Here is a 21,797-nt window from a genome sequence, read left to right as displayed (position 1 = left end):
TCCTGCAAACCCGGCAGCCCACTCATGCAGCAAACAAGCAGGGACCTCCACATTCTGACCCAGGCTACTCATAGGTAGCCTCACTGCTGTCACAAAAGCCATGCCAACAAGATGCCTTCTCTCACAGCCAGCTCTCAATTTCCTCCTTTCTTCTTAGGTCCATAGCAGAGATGGTACGGTACAGATGGGAAGATGGACCCCTCCTAAACCCACGCATGCAACCAGCATTCATGTCTTCTGACAAGCTGCCATTCTCCCAGAATCCTGCCAACTTTCTAGTCCTCCAAATACCTGGACCCTCTGACTCGGGCTTCCTGAGCATCCACTATAGAAATCTTGTGGTTACCAAGCAACAGATCAGTTTATCTAACTGCAGGGAACTCCCTCACAGTGAAGGCTGAAGACCCTATTCTCCAGGCTGGATTACTCAGCAGGCCAGGCAGATGCCACTTATTGCTAGTAAGGCAGTCAACCTAACTAGTAATCACCCCACTGCCACCAAGATCCCTGGAGGACTGCAACCTCAACAGGCAGTTTCCTACACAAAAAGCAATTTAACCCAGGGCTTTGCTTACAGCATTCTTTTGCAGGACAGGATTTACTATTTTCACTCACTCACTCACTCACTCACTCATTCTTTTCTTTTCTTTTTTTTTTTTTTTGAGAAACAGGGTTTCTTTGTGTAAGAGCTCTGGTTGTCCTGAAAATCACTCTATAGGGCTGGAGAGATGGCTCAGTGGTTAAGAGCACTGACTGCTCTTCCAGAGGTCCTGAGTTCAATTCCCAGCAACCACATGGTGGCTCACAACCATCTGTAATGAGATCTGGTGTTGCCTTCTGGACTGCAGGCATACATGCAAACAGAACACTGTATACATAATAAATAAATATTTTTTAAAAATCACTCTATAGACCAGAGTGGCCTTGAACTTATAGAGACCCACCTATTTCTGCCTTGTGAGTGCTGGGATTAAAGACGCGTACCACCATGCCTGGCTCAAGACAAGATGTTTTAAATCTATTACTATTTTGTTATTATTCTTTTTTAAAAAGATTTATTTATTCATTATGTATACAGTGTTCTGCAGGCCAGAAGAGGACACCAGATCTTACTACAGATGGTTGTGAGCCACCATGGAGTTGCTGGAAATTGAACTCAGGAACTCTGGAACAGTAGGCAGTGCTCTTAACCACTGAGCCATCTCTCCAGCCCCTCCGTTGCTATTATTCTTATCATTGTTTATTTTTTAAATAGCTTTAGGGCCATGGAGTCTTTTAAGAACTCCACCTTGGTTTTATGTTGCCTGAAGGCGTGAATGCAACTATTTCTTCCCAAGAGTCACCCATAAACTCAATAGTAAAGCCAAGCTCATCTTGGACTGAGTTTTTGACTAACTTTTTGTTTCTACTTCCTAGTTTTTAAAATGGGTATCTTTTCATTTGTTGCAGGAAACAAACTGTAATTTGTCCTATGTTCAAACCTCAAAGTATTTGATTTTCTTTCTTTTCTTTCTTTCTTTTTTTTTTTTTTTTGATTTTTCGAGACAGGGTTTCTCTGTAGCTTTTGGTTCCTGTCCTGGAACTAGCTCTTGTAGACCAGGCTGGCCTCGAACTCACAGAGATCCGCCTGCCTCTTTTTATAAATATTTATTTATTTTGTATACAATATTCTGTCTGTGTATATGACTGCAGGCCAGAAGAGGGCACCAGACCCCATTACAGATGGTTGTGAGCCACCATGTGGTTGCTGGGAATTGAACTCAGGACCTTTGGAAGAGCAGGTAATGCTCTTAACCTCTGAGCCATCTCTCCAGCCCGCTTTTTTTTTTTTTTTTTAAGATTTATTTATATGTATACAACATTCTGCCTCGATGTATGCCCGCATGCCAGAGGAGGGCGCCAGATCTCAGTACAGATGGTTGTGAGCCACCATGTGGTTGCTGGGAATTGAACTCAGGACCTCTGGAAGAGCAACCAGTGCTCTTAACCTCTGAGCCATCTCTCCAGCCCCCCGCTTTTTTTTTTTTTAAAAAAAAAAATTTTATGGTTTATTTAACTTTATTTTATGTGCATTGGTGTGAAGGTGTCAGATCCCCTGGAACTAGATTTTTGTGACACAACTAGACAGTTGTGAGCTGCCATGTGGGGGCTGGGAATTGAACCTGGGTCCTCTGGAAGAACAGTCAGTGCTCTTAACCACTGAGCCATCTCTCCAGTCCATTTGATTTTCTACTTATGAAAACTTCACTGCTTTCTGGTCTTAGGTAGTTTCTCAAGCCTTCTTCTACTGCACTGTAATTAAGATAGTTCAAAGGACCAATTCTTTTTTCCAACAGCTTTCTAATCTGAAAGATTCTAAGTGTAAGTATACAATTGAGAAGGCAGTGACGACCTCAGGTGACCTCAAGCTAACTGCAAGTTTCTCCACTGTGCATGGCTAAATTGAGGAGGAAGTGGCATCAAGGGTTCTGTTGGCTTTCAGATGACAGAAAGAGAAGGGAGCAACTTTCCTTAGTACAGCATGAAACGCTGGTGAAGCAGCAGCCAGTGTGGGGTGACCCCCTTGCCTCCTGAAGGGGAGCACACCAACTAACATCCAGCCTGATAGGAAGGAAAGGTGACATATCTGGGCCCAGCTTCGGACTGTTCGGGCAGAGATGTTTGTTGGCCGACAAGATAGCCACTCAAGTTGATGTGGGAAGGCCCAGCCCACCGTGGTTGGTGTCACCCAGGCAGGTGGCCCTGGGTGGTATGAGAAAACAGGCTGAGCAAGCCATGAGAAGCAAGTCAGCAAGCAGCACCCCTTCGTAGTTTCTGCTTCACTTCCTGACCCTAGATTCCTGTCTTGAGCTCCTGTTCCGACAGCCATTAGAGATGGACTACAAGCTGTGAGCTTTTGGTCACAGTGTTTATCACAGGAACAGAAATCTAACTAAGGCAAATGAACATTTGACATCCATGAAAAAATAAGGTCACTGAGGAATGGAACAGAACTTGGAGTCCTTGGTTAGGGGCAGGCACAATGTTAGGAGTGTCAACTGGGGGAAACTGGCAAATGTCTGCTGACCCTAGGACTCATGCACTGTGTGGGAAAGGAGAGAGGTCCTACTTGGTGACTCTGAAGTAAGAGCTCTGAGCTTACTGAGCCCAGGTGGCCACGCAGAGGAGTGGGTAGCAGAGCAGAACCTGCTGGCAGTGATTGAATCCCAGCTCTGGCAATCATCTAGCTGACACCCTGAAGTCAGCCCCAATCCAGAAAGGGCCTGAACATGAGGAACAAGCAGCAGGAGCATGGGGGAGTATTGGTGTTATTTCAATTCTTCATAAAAACATTATGGATTATTGTTAAGATGGAGAAGTAGTAGACAGACATGGAAAACAAGCATATATAAAATTGCTATGGTGAGATTCTGGGAATACCAAGATTAAGCAGTTTAGTGCAGAATCTTGGGCCCAAATCCAGGGCTCAGCTCTCTGGGCTTCTCCTGTTAACACTTCTGTCTGTGACCTGGGTGATACCCCGAGTCTACTTATCACATTTACAGAGAGATGATAGCATACCCACAGTTCTTTTTTTTTTTGGGGGGGAGGGTTGTTTGTTTGTTTGTTTTTCAAGACAAGGTTTCTCTGTAGCTTTGGAGCCTGTCCTGGAACTAGCTCTCATAGACCAGGCTGGTCTTGACTCACAGAGATCCACCTGCCTCTGCCTCCTGAGTGCTGGGATTAAAGGCGTGCGCCACCACCACCTGCCCTCCACAATTCTTTACTGGACCAAATGGATGGGTTCAGAAGGCGATCTTCAAGTAGGACAGTTATGAAACCCTGATTCTGAACGGGGAAAGGAACTCTTACGTGGGCAATCATCTGACCTGGACTTGGAAGGCCTAGGATGGATCCCAGCTCCACCATGCTGACAGCAATGCAGCTTCAAGCAGCCTTATCTGCTTGAAAAGAGGATGACAGCAGATCACTTGGGGCAGAGGGCCAGTGCCTGGCTGTTGGGGAACATTATTTTAGGTGTGTGACTTTTGTTTATGTTTCATTTGTTTAACTCTGTGAAGCTGTGTTACAGTGTCTGTCTAAAACACCTGATGGCCCTAATAAAGAGCCAACCAACCAATAGTGAGGCAGGAGCAAGGACAAAAGGGCTAGCAGGCAGAGAATATAAATAGAAGAACACTGGGAGGAAAATATAAGGGGTGAGTTGCCCAGCTACATACAGCAAGCCATGGAAAAAGAAGTAAAAAAAAAAAAAGGCATACAGAAATAGAAAAAGATAAAAGTCTAGAGGTAAAAGGCAGTTGGGATAATTCAAGTTAAGAAAAGCTGGCAAGAAACAAACCAAGCTAAAGCCAGGCATTCATAACTAAGAATAAGCCTCTGTGTATGATTTACTTGAGAGCTGGGTGGTGGGCCCCCAAAAGCCAAAAGTGTAAAAGGTCACATAATAGTGGACATTGAGTCAGTTCCTACACTTACCATGAACTATACCACCAGAAGTGCTCACTGGGCACTTGTGCTAGGCAGTCTCTGCTTATGTGTGAATGGCTATCATGAACCAGACGAATAATTGTTGACCATTATAAGGGGTCACTATCTGATACCTGGCCTCATGTGGACCAGGGACTGGCTGATTGGTGACACCAACACCTCATGTTTCTGTATGCAAATGGTACATACACAGCATTGAAGTCTCACAGAGATCCACTAGGGGAAATCCTGGTCTATTTTCTGGAACTCTAACGATGCGCTGGGGCCACTATGGAGTGAGCATCCCTGAAAGTGGCAAGCCACTGAGACACAGGGCTTACTGAAGTACAAGCCATCAATCAGAAGAATGTTCAAAGAGAGGAAGGCCAGGCCAGGGTGGAATCAGGAAGTGGGATGGGGAAGAGAAGAAAGCCTTTCCTGGCCACTTTGCACCAAACTAGAGACCAAGTATTCACAATACTGCCACATTAGGTGACAAACTTTTGCCTTCCCACTTTACAGACGCTGTCACCAAGTGCTAGTGCTAGTATGGAGGCTACTCAGGAAGGGCAAACTCCAGAACGAGGCCTTTTCTATGGCACCATCCTTCCTCTGCACCCAGAGAAACTGACACCACATCAGAGCCAGAACTTACCCACAAGTATCTCTTTACAAGCCTGCTGTCGTAAAGCAGAGCAGTAAAGCCCACCCTAGGGTTCAATGCTTAGAGGGCACGAAACTCTGCTCTTCAATATATAGCCTTGTCTCCTCCTTTAAGTCCATTCTTTGGTTACACAAAGAGTGATCTCCTCACATAAAACAAAAATCCCCTTGGGCTAGAAAGATGGCTTTCTGGGTAAAGGTGCTTGCTGTGCGAGCCTGCTGACCTAAATCTGATCACTGTCCTGAACCCATATACAGTGGAGATGCCTTCTGACCTTCACATACATACCACAGCTCACTTTCTCTTTCTCTCTCACACACAGAGAAAAAAAGCACAGTCCCCACTACAGGGTCACGTACTTGTTACAAGAAAGAAACAATTGGCACTCCAGCAGAACATGTAAGGATACAGAGGGGAGTAGCTTAGCTTGGGCTCTAGTTTCTCATTTGGTCACTGAGGATTCTGCCACAGTCAGTGTCTGGTGGGGCCTCCATAGGATAATGTACAGAGAGAATTAGCTTGGTAGAGAACATGAGTTCTCAAGAGAGACGACCCCACTGCTGTCAAATGATTCACATGCTGAGTGTGGCATACCGGTGATCTGGAAGGCTGCATCTCAATGCCCCTCCTCCCTTCAGTTTTTTGAAAGAGGGCATCTCTGCATAGCCCTGGCTGTCCCTGAACTCCGAAAGACCCTCTAGCCTCTACTAGGATTAAAACCGCGCTATACTGCACCCAGCAGCAACCCTCTTCTTGGTATTCAACAAGTTAATCTTTTTTGGACTGGGCCAGAATAAAGGTGACATTTGAAAAAGACTTGGAATCATCTCATACAGGTCAAAACCAGAGGTGGCTCAGCAGGAGTAGGGTGGGCTTGGAGAAATCAGCTCTCACAGAAAGGTTTTTAGGGTGAGGAAAACTAAACTGTGGGAGGCAAGAGAAAGCTGGGGGCTACCACATTCTTTCTTGACTTTCCAGATGACAGGAGCTAGGCAGGCTAGAGCAGGCAGTTTAATGAGAACTACTCTCCTGTAGCATGCTGCCTCGTCTGGTGTGGCCAGTCTGTGGGAACAGTACAGCTTCTAATTCCAGTGCTTGGATGACTCTAGCAGCAAACAGCACCATCTCCAACATCCTCCCAGGAGAGGCTGACTGGGCTCCTGTTCTTTGTTATCAGCCCTGACTGTGTGACAGAAAGCGTACCCTATTGCTCCTGTTGTCTGCAGGTGACTCAGGTGTGGAGGAAGCTCAAGGTCACTGTGAATTCCCTCTAATCGCCTCATTAGCTTGGTGGGGATGAGGGTCAGTTTGTTCCATGAGGAGGCAGGCAGAAAGCTGGTAATTGCACGATGATAGTTAGAAAAAAAATAGTGGTAGAAACAAAAGGGCAGATGTAAAGGTTGTGTATGCAGAGCTGTCATTACCCCAGAGTCCAGGGAAGCAGGGTATACAGTACCAGGGCTACAGAGAGGAGGGCCCCCATGGCCAGTACATTTGGATGGGCCCATGAACATTCTGTGAGCTTCTGACAGGGAGGCTCAGTGCCCTGTGCAGTTAGTGTCTAGAATAACCCAGTCACTCATTCAGTTACCTTTTTTTTTTTTAATGTGCATTAGTGTTTTGCCTTGGGTTTCAGGTCACCTAGAACTGGAGTTACAGATAGTTGTGAGCTGCCATGTGGGCACTGTACTGGGAACTGAACTTGGGTCCTCTGGAAGAGCAGTCAGTGCTCTTTCTTTTTTTCTAAAAGATATTTTATTTATTTTTACATATGAGTGCTCTATCTGAATATATGCCTGCATTACAGAAGAGGGCAGGAGATCCCATTATAGGTGGCTGGGAGTCACCATGTGGTTGCTGGGAACTGAACTCAGGATCCCTGAGAGAACAGCCATACTCTTAACTCCTGAGCCATCTTTCCAGCCCCTCAGCCGTCTTCTTGATGACCTCAGGACAAGGGCTCTAGAGCACCCAGCTTGCACCTCCAAGTTTACTGCTTAGCCAAAGGCTCTTTGCATAGCTCTCTGCTCCTACTTTTGTGGCAAAGACACTAGAGGCGCCTGCCTCTCATACTGTTAAGGACACCCTTCCTAGTCCCCAAATCAGGTCTGCAGTCACCTCTATGACTGAACTGTGGTCTTTGGGGAAGGACCTGGGCACCTGATTTTTCACAGTGCTCCTCAGCCGACTTTAGAAGTAAATTGTTTTCCCATCCATGTCCTTCTGTCTCCACAGCTCTTGCTGGTGGTCTTATTTCCTCTGGTCTTCAAGTGAGACAGCGTTCTGGCCTTGGATGAGTGGAAAGAAGACAGCGATAGCATCCTGCTCTCTTGCACATCCTCACTTGGGAAGCCAGGGAGACAAAGGGAAGCTGGTCCAGGCTGATCTTCCTGGAGACTCTGCAGTGCAGAGGTAGTCCAGCACCACTCCTCTCCAAACAGAGGCTGCTACTTGACACACAGAGCTAGGAAAATGGCTCCTCCAGGTAGGATTGATCATCTTCACAGTTAACTAATAACTGAGCTCACCTCCCTTCATAGAACAATTTCTTTTCCCTCAGAAGTCCAAAATGATTCAACTCATTAAGTTCAAAGTATTTCCTTAGTACCTATCATGTTCCATGAGTGTGTTGGGCATACAGGAACATGGACCTGACGGGGTTTCTGCTGAGGCACTTTCAGGAGACATTAGGCACACACATCCCACACATAGATACGACTGCATCATTGTGTCAGGACAGGTGAGGATATTTGTCTGCTCCGGCTGGTCTGAGAGGAGAGGGAGATAGCCCAGCCCAAGACCAGGTCTTGAGGGTGACAACAGGATGTCAATTGAGGCTGAGAGGCCACCAAGGCCCACTAGGGAAGAAGGTGCTAAGCAACAGAATGTCACCAAAGGCTTTAAGCCAGGGCTGGGTTGGTTAAAGTGTATTGATTGAGTGAGCTGCCTGCACAGCAGTGGTACAGGGGTCATTGTAAGAGACTACCCAGGAGCTCAGAAGTCAGCAGCCAAGAGCTGAGCTTCATGATCACAGGGTTTTGGAAGTCAAGGGAAGAGATGGAGTCAAGGAGGCCCAGGGAACCAAGGTTGTGTGCTGCAGGATGGACCAGGAGAACACCAACTCAGGAGCAGTAGACACACATGGAGAAAGCCTTGTGCTTCCAAGTGTGGCTATGCCCAGCCCTCTCATCTCACATTTGGCCAATCTGTTTTTTGCAGAATAACTGGCTCAAAGAAATTGAGAAAAATTTCACAATGGGCAGGACTCCAGGTTTTCCTTCAGCTAATTAAGTGATATTAGGAAGGTTGTAAATGCCACGTAAAATTTGGCAGCAAGCTGCTCCTAATGATGAGGATATTGCTTCCCAGGGTGATGCAGCTGCAGCTTCTTACTGCTCATCTTCAGGGGACCTGATTCTGCTTTCAAGGTTGTTCCAGAGTGCTAGAAGGTTGCAGCTACTTCCATACATACTCTGGTCCTTAGCCCCAGGAATACTCTGATACTGGAGGCTAGCAGCAGGGCTAGATAGTCACAGGGCCATCGCAATAATGGCTAAATGCTTCTTTTTTACACAGATATTGAAGCAATGTTTAATACTCAGCATCTGGTTTGTCTCCACTATGATACCATGAAACTCAAGTGCTTGCCTTCAAGAGGCAAATGAACTGAGGAGAGAGGCCATTGCTTGCCCAAAGGCACACAGGCATGCAAGTGACTCAAGCAACCTGCATGTGATACTGACAGACTTAAGAAGTACCAGGAGGGCAAGGGAGACAGCTAATGGGGAACAATCAGAACCAACATCTCAACGCTTGCACAGTGGTATAGGGTGAGCACTTACTGGCTGTTTACAATGACACAGCACACAGTGAGGGCTGTTAACATGAACAGTACCCCACGCCAGAGCTTCTGAGGTCTCCAGCGTGAGCTCCAGCGAATCAGCATTTGTGTTGACTCAGGTAGGGGCATGTCTCTCTACAAGGAATGCCTACCATGTGTGATCTCCATAAGGATGTTTACCTATGTTGAGACATGACTTACAGGACTTTAGAAGTATGGAGGTTAAGGAACTGCTTGTTTGCGCTGGGCTGGCCTGATAGGGCCAGCCCTCAATAAGCTCTTCTCCCTGACTAAGCACAGTCACATCTAGGAAAGGCTAAAAAGGTTTTAGAATGCTTACCTTGTTTGATAAAATGGGAACTACTAGGTAATACTACTAGGATAAATTGAGAAAAATGATACAGATAAAATAAAATCATTTAAGAACAGCTAAAAGCTGAGACTGCCATTCCTCCATTAATTTTAAAGATGAGTTGGGACAGAGCAGGGACAGAGCTGTCGCTGGTGAGCACACTAGAGGTGACGGCAGGAGCTGGGCGAACTGTCTTGGGAAGGTGGTGCTGGGTGTATGGAATAGTTCACACACGGCGGGTGACTGAGGAACTGCACATTCACACTTCCACACCGTCAGTGACACCAGCTCTGTTACTTTGGAACCACTTCCCACCAAGTGAGAAGGAATCGTGGCCCTAACAAAGCATGTTCCTGGACTTACCTCACTCACGTGTGCCTAGACAGACACCCTAGCCAACAGTCCAACTGTCCTTGCACAGCAGAAAGGCCCTGGTCCCATGTCTCCAGAGAAGATGGCAATTTTAGAGGACTGTTACCACTTTTGCTTCCTGGGAACTGTTGTTTTTGTGATGAATATTGCTAAGGGGCCATTCAATATTTTACCAACAGCACCTGTGTACATGTACATGTAGATGTTTGGGGTGGGGACTGTTTTGACAGGTTTGTGTGTAGGTGCCAGAAAAGGTTTTGTGACTATGGCTGTATTCCCATGTGTCGAGAGATGTTTACTGCTCCCTTTGAGAACTCGGGGAAGAACTGAGAGACTGAACACTGAGAGCACATTGGAGACGGCACTTATTTTCTTGTTCTGTAAAGTGGATGTGTAAAGAGAAAGGTCGTGTACATGAAAGACAAAATCCCTTTGCCATTGCATGGGAATGCCCAGCAACTTAGTTTCCTGACCTGCCTTGCCCTTGATTCATACTTGACCAGCACCCAGTTTCCTGTTTGAGGATGATAGTAGGATCACAGCCGGCTGGACTTTGCTAGCAGACATCATAGTTTGTGCATAGCATGTAATTATTCTTTCTGGCAGTAAACACCAGAAACTGGGAAGCAGAGCAACTGAGGACTTAGTGCCACCATTGCACTCATCTGCACGTGACAGAAGGAACCGGTTCTCTTTCTTGACAGGCAGATTTCAGAGAAGACTTCAGCTCAGAACAATAATCAAGGCCACAGCAGGCCCAATTCTTTGCACCTTGTGGGGTTTAATGGACTTTTCTTTCCAGTCCTTAAAAAGCAGCAACTGGCATTTGCTTGAGTCCTGACGGAGATTTGTGGACAATCTGTCAGGTTCTCTCTGCCACTCACCCTGGCCACAATTATATGGTTCATGTGCAGATTAGCTGCACAGTCATTCCTCTTCCAGGACTGACAACATTTCCCCAATACAGAAAGGTACCTACTGTCTCTTCGGTGCCCGTCTGTGTTAGAAAGTCAGGGGCGGGGTGCATGGTGAGAAAAGCCTTCAAAAGAAGGGCACAACAACAGACAAGGGCTGCTACAGAGTGGAGACACGGTAAGAACAGAGAGCGGCATAGCCACTCAGAGTAATCCTATGACACACTGCTGTCACTCACTGCCTGGCTCCCTGCTACGCCAGGCAGACATCAAAGGCAGCCCCATACCATCTTACATGCTCTTTAGCAGCTAATCAGCCCATTCTTCCCTGAATAAAGCCCTGTTCAATCAGCTGCTCACAGGGGTATAGTGGCCTTGGTGCCCATCTGCTAGCTAGGGTCAGCTGAGACATGAGGTGGCAGTCGCTCTCTCCCTAGTGGCTTCTCAAGGTAAGGTCAATGCTGCCACCAAGTCATTTGCTTCCCAGGACCCCATGAGACTGGGGCTGGAAGTGAAGTCTGAGTCCCTCAACTCTAAGACCACTATCCTACACTGGGCAGCCCCTCTTCCCTCTGAAGTCAGGTGCTGACCAACCTAATGAGGCAATGAGTGCTTCCTGGTGAAAGGAGCAGGACAGACAGCGTGACAAGAGCAGCAAAGCATGAGGCTGCCTAACCTCAAGTGAGAGAGGGAACATGGTAGCATTTGCAACTAAAACTAAAACTACACCAAAACCTGGGCAAAGGAGGAAAAGTTTCTGTCCTCCAGCACTTACTTCTTCAGTCTTTTTCCTATACAGGTCACCCAACCCTGAGATGTGCCCCTATCTCAAGGCCCCTTACAGAGCACTCTCGGGGGTTTCCAGTGCTCTGGCTATGGTGTGAGGCTAGGCCTGCTGCTGAAAGAACACCATTCCTTAAGGAGAGAAAGGATACAATACAGACACTCTGAGAGCAATCATTAATGCAGCTCAGCACTGTAAAGGTTAGACTCAGGGACAAGCGTAGTCCCTGACTCCAGAGACAAAAGGACAACTGACCTCAAAGGTCAGTTCTGTCACCCTGGCATTTCTTTTACAAGGATCCTTTAGACAAAGAAATCTTGCACCCAGATATGTGTTGCTTTTGGGAAAAAGGTAAGCATCTGGTTTTTGCATCTGTTAAGATTCAGCAACAGTACAGGTAGGGCACAGGCGGCTCTTCTAAGTCCCCAGTCCCACAAGGACAGAGACTGCTAAGAGTTAATGATATGGAACACACCAGAAGCCTCCCAAGTTACTCTACTGGGACATGAAGACAACTCAACAGACCCATCTTTCTGCTCAGTAACCCCCACTACACTTGTGTCCAACTGAATTTTTTTTTGCAGAATTAGGGATGATATTTCCCCTTGCTCCAAGTGCTTCTGTATTTTGAGACAAGCAGACACTAGTGGTAACCTCTCTCTCTCTCTCTCTCTCTCTCACACACACACTCACTCACTCACTCACTCACTCACTCACTCACGACAGAAGAGCTGGCCACCAGTCTTCCAGATGACCTTGCCTGCTAATGTAAAAGAGCTCTGCACATCTAGCTCCCATCTCACCTTTTCAAGCTTGCCTTCTTCTTCACAATGGAGACATTGAGGTTTCTAGGAGCATCTCTTAGCCCGAAGCTCTTAGCCACATGCCCAAGGTGCAGGGATCTAACATGGAAGATGGGCTTCAGCTCCCTGGGGTAGGTCGCATAGGCTCGGATGAAAGACTGCAGAGCTAAAATAAAAAGGGAGGAGAAAGTAAGGAGAGGGAAGGGGTTCTGAAGTCTCAAAGCTACCAACTTTATCTTGCCAAGAAAGAGAAAGGAACCAGGAAATTACAACAGTCAACCTGAAGCCACATTTGTATATGTTCGTAAAGTCTCTAAAGGGCTGGGGAGATGCTCACTGGTTAAGAGGGACATACAATCCCTGCAGAGGACCTGAGTTTGGTTTACAGCACCCACATTGGACAGCACCTAATAGCCTGTAACTCCAGCTCTGAAGGGATCTAGGTTCCTAGGAGCATTTCTTAGCCCAAAGCTCTTAGCCACATGCCTAAGATGTAGGGATCTGACATGAAGGGTGGGTTCAGCTCCCTAGGGTAGGCTGCAACTTGGGTTCTTCAGTTTGGTTTGGGGACGGGGTTTCTCTGTGTAGCCCTAGCTGCCCTGTAACTTGCTCTGTAGACCAGGCTGGCCTTGAACTCAAGAAACCTGCCTGTACCTGCTTTCCAGTGATGGGATTAAAGGCTTGCACCACCACTGCCTGGCTCCAATTTGGGTCTTATTAGAATAAATTAGTCAGCAGCAGGAACATTCCACTAGGGAAAAGAGTCAGCGACTGTAACCACTCCCACTGCTCAAGAGGAGCTGTCAATTCCATCCTTACCACCGGGGCCCCAAGGGCTAATTGACACCACAAAGGGTCTGAGAACTGCTTCAGCATCACTTCTATGACTCGCCCAGGTTCATGGTTTATGGCCTGTACTCACAACCATTCTCACTTTCATTTGTTCCTCCCTAGGCAACTGAATTTACCTATGCATACCACACAGATGCACACAAATACACATAATTAAAACAATAAAAGTTAAAAAAATCCCTGAACAATTGTAGCCAAAATTATCACTCAAATAAATTGTATAAAATTTGTCTTTACTAAAGAGTTTGCAACAATTCAACTGGGTAGGGCTTGTTTTTTCTTTTGTTATACACAGTCTCAAGGCCGACCACAGTGCCTGGCATATAGTATGTACTTGATACCTGTTTGTTACATATAGTAGAATAAATGAAGAAACTAAATGCTCAACATTTTCTTACAAAAATTTTTAGATAATTATATTAGGAATAAAATCAGTTAATTTTTTTGAATAGTTAATGTATACATGTATGCCAAGGAGAAAGGAAATTATAAAAACTAAAATAGTGCAGGTAACAGTTGACTGGGGTACCTGCTAAACGTTTAGAGAGCCCAACTGCAAAGCTGCAGCCCCACTTCACAGTTAGGAGGAATGGGTTCTGGATGCCATCTGAGCTAGAGGAGATCTGGCCTCCATTCCTGGGTGCTGGTGTTTTGGCTGGGCCCTTGTGCCTTACCCAGACATCCCCCTGTAGACAGACTTTCCTATATCTGACTCCCTGAATATCCCACAACAAGAGAAAGTGAACGCCTTGTCGTCCCCCCCCCCCCCGCGCCCCCAGCAGAGGGAGAATATGCAATGTATTCTGCCCACTGCTGCTTTTTGACTTTCACATCTGGCTCCTCTACCAGAAGGGCTGGAACTAGCCCTGTACTGCTGATGAAAGAGGCATCAAGACCCAGCCTCCCTCACCTGGGTGGTTGAGCCACTGGACTGGCAAGTTTGCCCACAGCTTAAGTGTAATATCCCAGCAGCACCTGGAGATTGTCGTTTATGAACAGTAATAAAAAGTGTCATTTTAGCAGATCATCTCCTGGAAGGATCCTGGGAATCCATCAAAGCTCTATTTACTGAGCAAAGTGAACTCCTTTTCCCAATCGATGAGAAATAATAAGCACGGCAACTCCTCTGTACCTCTCTCTTAAATCTGTGTTCACTCCCCTTCCAATAACCAGGGACCAGCTCTTTCAAAGAGCATCTTTAACACTTCAAATGGTCTGCACTGTCTAGAGGGTTCCAGTACAGGTCCCACCCAGGTACATTCTCAGAGAGAAACTTGCTGACACTGCAGTGACCACTAAAACCCAACTCCTCTATTTCCCTTTCTTCTCCCAATTCCAGCACTTACCTCTGGTCTAAAACACCCCAATGAGCCAAGCCAATCCAAGAGTCTAGGTCACCCCAAAGTCAGCCCATATTTCACTTCCTGGATGCCACTCTTCACATAAGCAGCTGAGCCCTGGATATCTACCTGGTTCACTACCCTCCTGCTCCATAACACACACTTCCAGGAAGCAAGAAAGTAGATCGATATTTGTCCTAAGAGATGTAGGTGCCCAGCTGGAAGCTTTATAGGGATAACAAGTTGCTGAGCAATGGCAGGAAATGTTTATGCCCAGACATCGGCCCAGGCAGCATTTCACACTGCATATTTTTACTAAACCTTTGTGTCTTCCAGGTTCTAGTGTCACTGGGGACCAAGACAGCTGGCTGTCCTTGCACACTTGCATGGACTTCCATGTTTGGCTAACTCTGAGACAGCAGGGGCAGGATGTGGTTCATGCTGGCAGTGTCTATAATGCACAAAAGGAACATTTCTGCTGTGTGGGACCAGCACAGCAGAAAGTGGAGAACTGGAAGGAGACGTTTATTCAGAGTGACGGACGGAGCTACAGGCAATGAAAATTGAGCATTTTAGTTGCCAGCTCTTATTTCCAGGGAGCTACTTAAGGTATATGAATTAGAGTGAATTTGTCTAAAATAATCCACTTGGACACCCTGTCCTTTTTTATTCATGGGCATCTGGATCAGGAATAGGAATGTTATACAGATGACTCCTAGGATAAGAAGGCAGAGGAACAATACTGCAGGCTGGAGCCACTCCTCCTGCCCTACATCATCTGGTCCAGCACAAAGACATACATACCTATACCAACAGCCACATTATCCAAAGGACGTGAGAAAAGAAATGCCTTGTAAATGGGTCTCTTAAAAGACAAAGCACTTGGCAGCTGTGCCTTCCCACTGAGGTGAGGAGGTAAATGTATTACCACTAAAGAAGTATCCTTTCCGCCAGGTGGTGGTGGCGCACGCCTTTAATCCCAGCACTTAAGAAGCAGAGGCAGGTGGATCTCTATAAGTTCGAGGCCAGCCTGGTCTACAAGAACTAGTTCCAGGATATGCTCCAAAGCTACAGAGAAACCTTGTCCCGAAAAACAAAAAACAAACAAAAAAAACAAGAAAAAGCGTCTTTTCCAAGCACAGGTGTAAGGGCTACACATGATCTCTGCAGGGAGGCTAGCAGATGGAGATGACAGACTATGGGAACAGGGGCATGTGTAGGCAAACTCTGCTCTCCAAAACTTTGAGAATCTAGACTGAGAACATATTATAATTACTTCTGCAGTCCAAGTCCCTAGCTAAACAACACACAGAGGGGAGGAAAAGGAATGACTGTTCTAAAGACTGGGGACAATTAAACTGACTATTAATAACGATGGGGTTGAAAAATGCAAAAGGACAACAAAGCATACTTTCTACCTAGTTTTCTGCCATAAAGGCAAGGCCAGCTGCATTGTTAACTATTCATGAGGCAGGTTCTGCAGTGTCTCAAAAGGAAGCAAGCTGGTTGAGAAATTTGTATATGTAAACTGAAATGCAAAGGTGGTATCCATTTATGGGGTGGGTACAATAACTTTTTGTAGGTCATAGGTTCAGTTCCTTTAGAGTGCCAGATGCAGATACATTCCTCCAAACCTCCCAGTTACAATCCTAAGTAACAGGAGAAATTAGTGAAGGTCTTGGTTCCCGAGGTAGGTGACTGAGATCTAAGGGGTGAGGGCAGCTGGTTCCAGCCCTTATAAATCTGGAGTGAAAGTCAGTAGGCAAACAAGAGAAGTGCTCTACACATTTTCTTCTTGTATGGAAACACCACAAATATGGGAAGCAGCTCTGCTACTACAGCTTCAATAGATGGCTGATGACAGACAGTCTCTGACAACTGCTTGTTGCTGACTTTCAAGGGACTATCCAGGCTCCTACATAGGGCAATCTTGCCAAGGTATGGGAATACCACTGACAAAACCAAAGTGGACAGTGTGGACAGGCCTCTTTCTTTCCACTGTGATGTCACTACCAACCCAAATTCAGCTGTACCAGTCACCTTCCTCCAAAGGTCAAAATCTACAGGAAGGTTCTTGAGAACTACGGGGAATTGTTAAATTCACTTTGGAAAATGCCAAAGACAGTATTATTAGAGAAATGAATAGAAGGACACACACCAATTGTATATGGCTGGCAATAATAGATATCATTATATTCTATTTGAAGTGTTTTGATAACCAAACCCTGGGCTGAGGGATAATGATGGCTATCTGAAAACGTCTGTTTATCTTTTTGTTGCTGCTGTCAGTGTTGGGGATGGAGCTAGGGGGCTTTGTGCTGTCTGGGCAAGTGTTCGACCACTGAATTGCATCTCCAGTCCTGCTGCTCTGTTTTTCTCATCTATTGCTTGATGTCTACTCCCTGGAGCCCAATCTCCAGCTTTCAATCTTACCTTAGGGCCAATTCTCACATGGCAGCCAGGTGGTGTTTTAAAACCTAGGGCCAAGCTGGGCATGGTAGTGCACGCCTTTAATCCCAGCACACAGTAGGCAGAGACAGAGGCCAGCCTGGTCTACAAAGTGAGTTACAGGATAGCCAGGGCTACAAGAGAAACCTTGTCTCAAAAAAACCAAAGACAAACAAACAAAAAAAAAAACAAACACAACATAAAAAATTAACTAATCAACCAAACCCCTTTGGCGCATTGAGCCACACCTTAGTTCAAAGTTCTCAGAGTAACCCTACAGACCTCAGAGCAGCCTTCAAGACCTACGGGAGTCTGCCCTAGCTAACCCATTTTTTTTTTCCAAATATTTATTTATTTATTATGTATACAATATTCTGTCTGTGTGTATGTCTGCAGGCCAGAAGAGGGCACCAGACCTCATTACAGATGGTTGTGAGCCACCATGTGGTTGCTGGGAATTGAACTCAGGACCTTTGGAAGAGCAGGCAATGCTCTTAACCTCTGAGCCATCTCTCCAGCCCCGCTAACCCATTCTTGTGCCTTCCTTCAGAATATACTTATCCCATTTGGCTTTGTTTAAGTATCACCTTCTAAGTGGGACTTACTCTAGCCTCAACCACACACACCTGCCTCCCCCTTACCTGTTGTCCCTTTCTGTAGTCTGTACCACTATCTAAAACACTAGGTACGACACTCCTTATCCCACAGCTGCTGCCATACCTTTAATATACCAGCTTACAAAGCAGAGGATGCTTTTTACTGGCCTCCTCATAGCACTGAAGTATCTGGAACAGCACCAAACTCTAGTAACACTGCCAAATAAATTACTTTTAAAAAGATACTTCTGGCTGGGAGCGGTGGTACATGCTTGCCCAAGTTTAAGACCCATCTGTCTCAAAACTAAATAAAAACTATTTTTAAAAGAATAGTCAAGCTTGGTAACACCTTCAATCCAAGCACTCAGTAGGCAGACAGTGTTGAGTTTGAGGCCAGCCTACACTACAGAATGACTTTCTGTTTAAAAAGAAAACAAACAAACTTCATTTTCCTCAAATATCTCAAGGAACCCCCAAAAAGAACTGTGTACTCCTCCAACTTGGGTTCTTCAGTTTGGTTTGGGGACGGGGTTTCTCTGTGTAGCCCTAGCTGCCCTGTAACTTGCTCGTAGACCAGGCTGGCCTTGAACTCAAGAAACCTGCCTGTACCTGCTTCCCAGTGATGGGATTAAAGGCTTGCACCACCACTGCCTGGCTCCAATTTGGGTCTTATTAGAATAAATTAGTCAGCAGCAGGAACATTCCACTAGGGAAAAGAGTCAGCGACTGTAACCACTCCCACTGCTCAAGAGGAGCTGTCAATTCCATCCTTACCACCGGGGCCCCAAGGGCTAATTGACACCACAAAGGGTCTGAGAACTGCTTCAGCATCACTTCTATGACTCGCCCAGGTTCATGGTTTATGGCCTGTACTCACAACCATTCTCACTTTCATTTGGGCCTTCAGACAGGAACTCCTTAGGTCTAAGGCTTCCAGCCCTTACATTCACCTCCAATTTCCATCCCGACAACTACTTCTGCCGACACGTCATCTCTGCTGTCTGGTGTTCAAAGACAGAGGAAAACAGATCCCTAAGATCCAAGCTGTTGGGTCAGAAGCTCTAGTCCAGAGATAAGCCAAGATAAAGCCTCATTTGTGCAAAAGATGGAGATGTATGAAATTAGCATTTAATATCACTTTAAAGCCTTCTGAGCCTGATTCCAAACCCTGCAGAATTACTGCAGAATGAAGGCTTTGATTGGTACACAGAGGTCCCTGAATGTCCTCTCAACCATGGAAGCATGTGGTGAGGGTGAGGCCAGCACCTTGTGGGGCTACCCTCCCCAAATCTCCTGAGAATTCCACCGACCTTTCTTTGCCCAGGAGACCATCCCCTCACTGGAGTGCACGAAATCTTCAAATATTGTCTGCAGTACTGTGGCTCGTTCTCGGATTTCCTGGGGGCCACTGGCATGGGATTTCTGGGAGGTGACGGAAGGATTAAAGGAGGCAGAGTTGAAGTCAGGAATAATGAAGCAGTTTATAATAGATTTAATAACAGTAAAATCACAGGGTAACCACCCAGGGGCCAACGAGGGTAATCCTTTCAATATTACTAGGGAAAGAAGGGAGCTATAAAGATGTTAAAGTCAAGCAAAGACGAACACGGCATTAAGAAGGAGCAGACCAGGTCTATTTATTTGTTTGCCTACTTTCCTTCACGACGTCTTATCACTCATGTTCAGAGTGAAAGACCTTTGGAAGCACTCTGGAGTTTTCCAAGCCTAATTCTGCCATTTTAAACAGTGAACATGTGCTGTTTTTTAAATAACTTTTCTCCCTTATTCCCCTTCTCAGTGGGAAAAAGCATTTTTTTTTCCCTTAAGACCAATCCAGTGATCTGCCTAAATTCAGCCTTAAAAGGCTTTATATCCCCAAGTCTTGAGTTTGCTTCCCCCTTCCTGGAGGTTGCTTGCCAGTGTTTTAGGTTTGCTCTAGAAGCCTGTAATCACTAAGCTGAGTTCTGAGGGCCTATTAAGAAGGCAGCTTTTCAATAAGCCACATTCAAAGGCTGCCTGCAGCCAGGAATACCCCTGTAGCCACTGAAAACTATTAAAAATATATAAGACAATTTTCGTCTTTTAAAAGTCCCAAAGAAAAGATGTCTTTTAGAAATTTCTTCTAGAAAGCTGTGATTTTTATTTCCTTTATCTCACAACCAACAAGGGACAAGGAGACTGTAGCCAAAAGAGGCGGTCACCCGAGTGCCCCAGACTCCTCCTCCTCCTGTGTAGACTCCAGGCCTCCTCTCTGCCCTTAGAGGACAGGTGTGAGCACCTGTGTCTGGCAGTGTCTCCCGCCTTTATTTTTAAGGCTGGAAGAGGAAGAACAAAAGGGAGAGGAGAGAAAGCCTCTTTTTGGACAGACACTCTTCTCTGCATTAATAGAGATTTAACAACACGAAAATGGTTTTGGTGTAGTCACATCATCCTGCTACCTGTTTGGCTGATGACAGTCTAGCTGATTTCACAGTACACAGTGCCCCTAAGGGTTTTATCCACTACGATGTCAGGAGAACCGCCACTGAGGAGTCATGTTACCAAAGTGGACATTTGCTGTTGTCATTAGCAAGGATTTCTCACCTCTTAACTGATGTGAGATGCAAACTTTTCCACTGCCCTCCTTTCATTAAGCCACCTCAGCAGCACAACTGTCACCCTGCCTGCATTTTTTTTTTTAATATGAATGTGAAATTAGTGAGGATGGCCTTTCCCCTGGCGGACAGAATCCTCTGTTATTAAAAAGTAAAGCACTTTAATAATGAAAACTTTTTCCTCTTTTTCCTGTGTTTTAACTGTTTAAAATTAATGAGAAGGGCAGAATGGTTGTCAAAGCGATATTGAAAGCCGGGCAGCCAGGACCGAATAAGCACAAAAATCCCTCTAGAGTGTTAAATAAACAGAGCTGCAGCCCTCTCTGAATCCCTCTGTTGGTTATTGTATACATTCTGTAACAGCTCTCAGAATAGATCTGAGAGCCAGGGAGGCAGAGAGGTTTCAGAATTCCAATAAAGGCCTCAAATTAAAGACAGCCTGGTGCGAATTCCAGGAGAAAATTAAAGAGACCTCAAGCTCAAGTGACAGGTGACGTGCTTCTGTGTCACAACTGTCAGGGGTTTAGTGATAAGATGGCGATATATTACAAAGGGCTTTTCTTATTCCCCCTTTAGGGTTCAAAATGAGGCATCTTTTCTTCCCAACCAAAAAAAAAAATTACATATATATAATGTGAGTGTATGTACAAGTGAAATGTGTAGAAAAACGATAAAATCAGGCTTACACCGTTAAAATGATGAGGTCAGTTTTAGTGAAACATAAGAAAAAGTTAATGACAGAAAACAATACATTTAGGAAAAAACATGTCTTACCCCCAATTCCAGAAATACTTTCAGACTGCCCCTCCTGAGAATGAATGAGGCAATTTTTGGTTGTGGGGAGGATGGTCTAAATTTAAACTGAAGACAGAACGGGGCAGAGTTCGGCAGTGCCACCTCAGCCCTAGACAGGTAAATGCTCCTGTAATGAGAGTGGGTCAGAGCCCCGAGGCTTGTGAGCAGGCAGCACCTGCCTCTCCCACCCTCACAATCACAAGCTGGCTACTGGCTAATGAAGCCAACCTGCAGCTAGCAGACTACGGGCAGTTGAGAAAAACATGCTTCCAGCCTTCTACTGGCTCTCGGTGTGCCTCTGTCTGCAACACCCCACTGATCCTGGAGACAAAAGACTATGAGAAAGAATGAGCTAGGGGCTCTGATCTGGTTTTAACACTTTCCAATGCCGGCGACAGTTTGGAGAATTTTACAAGTAGAGCACATGGGACACACACACCAAAAAAAAAAAAAAAAAAAAATTAAAAAAAAAAACTTGGATGAAAACATGCTGGGAGGGTGCACATTCTCTCCCTGAAAGCTTCACAAAACCCAGCAGCCAAGAGACAGATGCCTCAGAGAAAGCTAGGCTGGAGCACTCTGACTATGAAAAGTTCTAGGTGATGGCAGTGGTGGGCAGGGTGTGTGCACAGTGGAGGCATTGTGCTGAACAGCCAACTTCCAAGATATAGTTAACTAAATGGGAGAATTTTGTTTTAATCACTTTCCTGCCAAGCTAAGCTTCACTCCATGGTCCCCAGAACCTTCTGAGTGCCTCCCAGTCAACCTGAAAGATCAAATTTATTCTCTTTGTAAGAAGGTGAACACTCACACCCAGACGCAGCTGTATATATATTTCATACACCTAAATATGAAATATACATTTTACAGATGCTTCACTCGCTTTCCTTCTGTTCATGGAAGCCCAAAAATGTGTGTGCCAAAGGGACATTTACCATGGGCTCGAGTGGAGCTGGTGAAGAACACGAGCAA

The 21,797-nt window shown here is 45.7% G+C and overlaps 1 protein-coding gene across 2 annotated transcripts in view; it reads right to left on the bottom strand.

Moving 5' to 3' along the window:
* Ddx31 (DEAD-box helicase 31) overlaps window positions 1-21,797 on the bottom strand; it is a 71,676-nt gene that overhangs the window by 4,305 nt on the left and 45,574 nt on the right. Inside the window, exons 18-19 of one of the 2 annotated variants that reach the window (XM_041674875.1) lie at window positions 18,747-18,858; window positions 12,201-12,366 (exon numbers count right to left, since the gene is read on the bottom strand). In XM_041674875.1, coding sequence (XP_041530809.1) covers window positions 12,201-12,366; window positions 18,747-18,858 — 278 coding nt within the window. Of the gene's footprint in view, window positions 1-12,200; window positions 12,367-18,746; window positions 18,859-21,797 lie in introns of those variants that run through there. The other variant, XM_041674876.1, reaches the window with a different exon arrangement.

The sequence above is a fragment of the Microtus oregoni genome, unplaced genomic scaffold, assembly GCF_018167655.1.
Source record: "Microtus oregoni isolate MIOR12 unplaced genomic scaffold, Mior012 000025F_ref0000491, whole genome shotgun sequence".
NCBI classification, from domain to species: domain Eukaryota; kingdom Metazoa; phylum Chordata; class Mammalia; order Rodentia; family Cricetidae; genus Microtus; species Microtus oregoni.
Note: the sequence above shows the minus strand (reverse complement) of the source record. Positions and strands in the feature narration are given on the sequence as shown.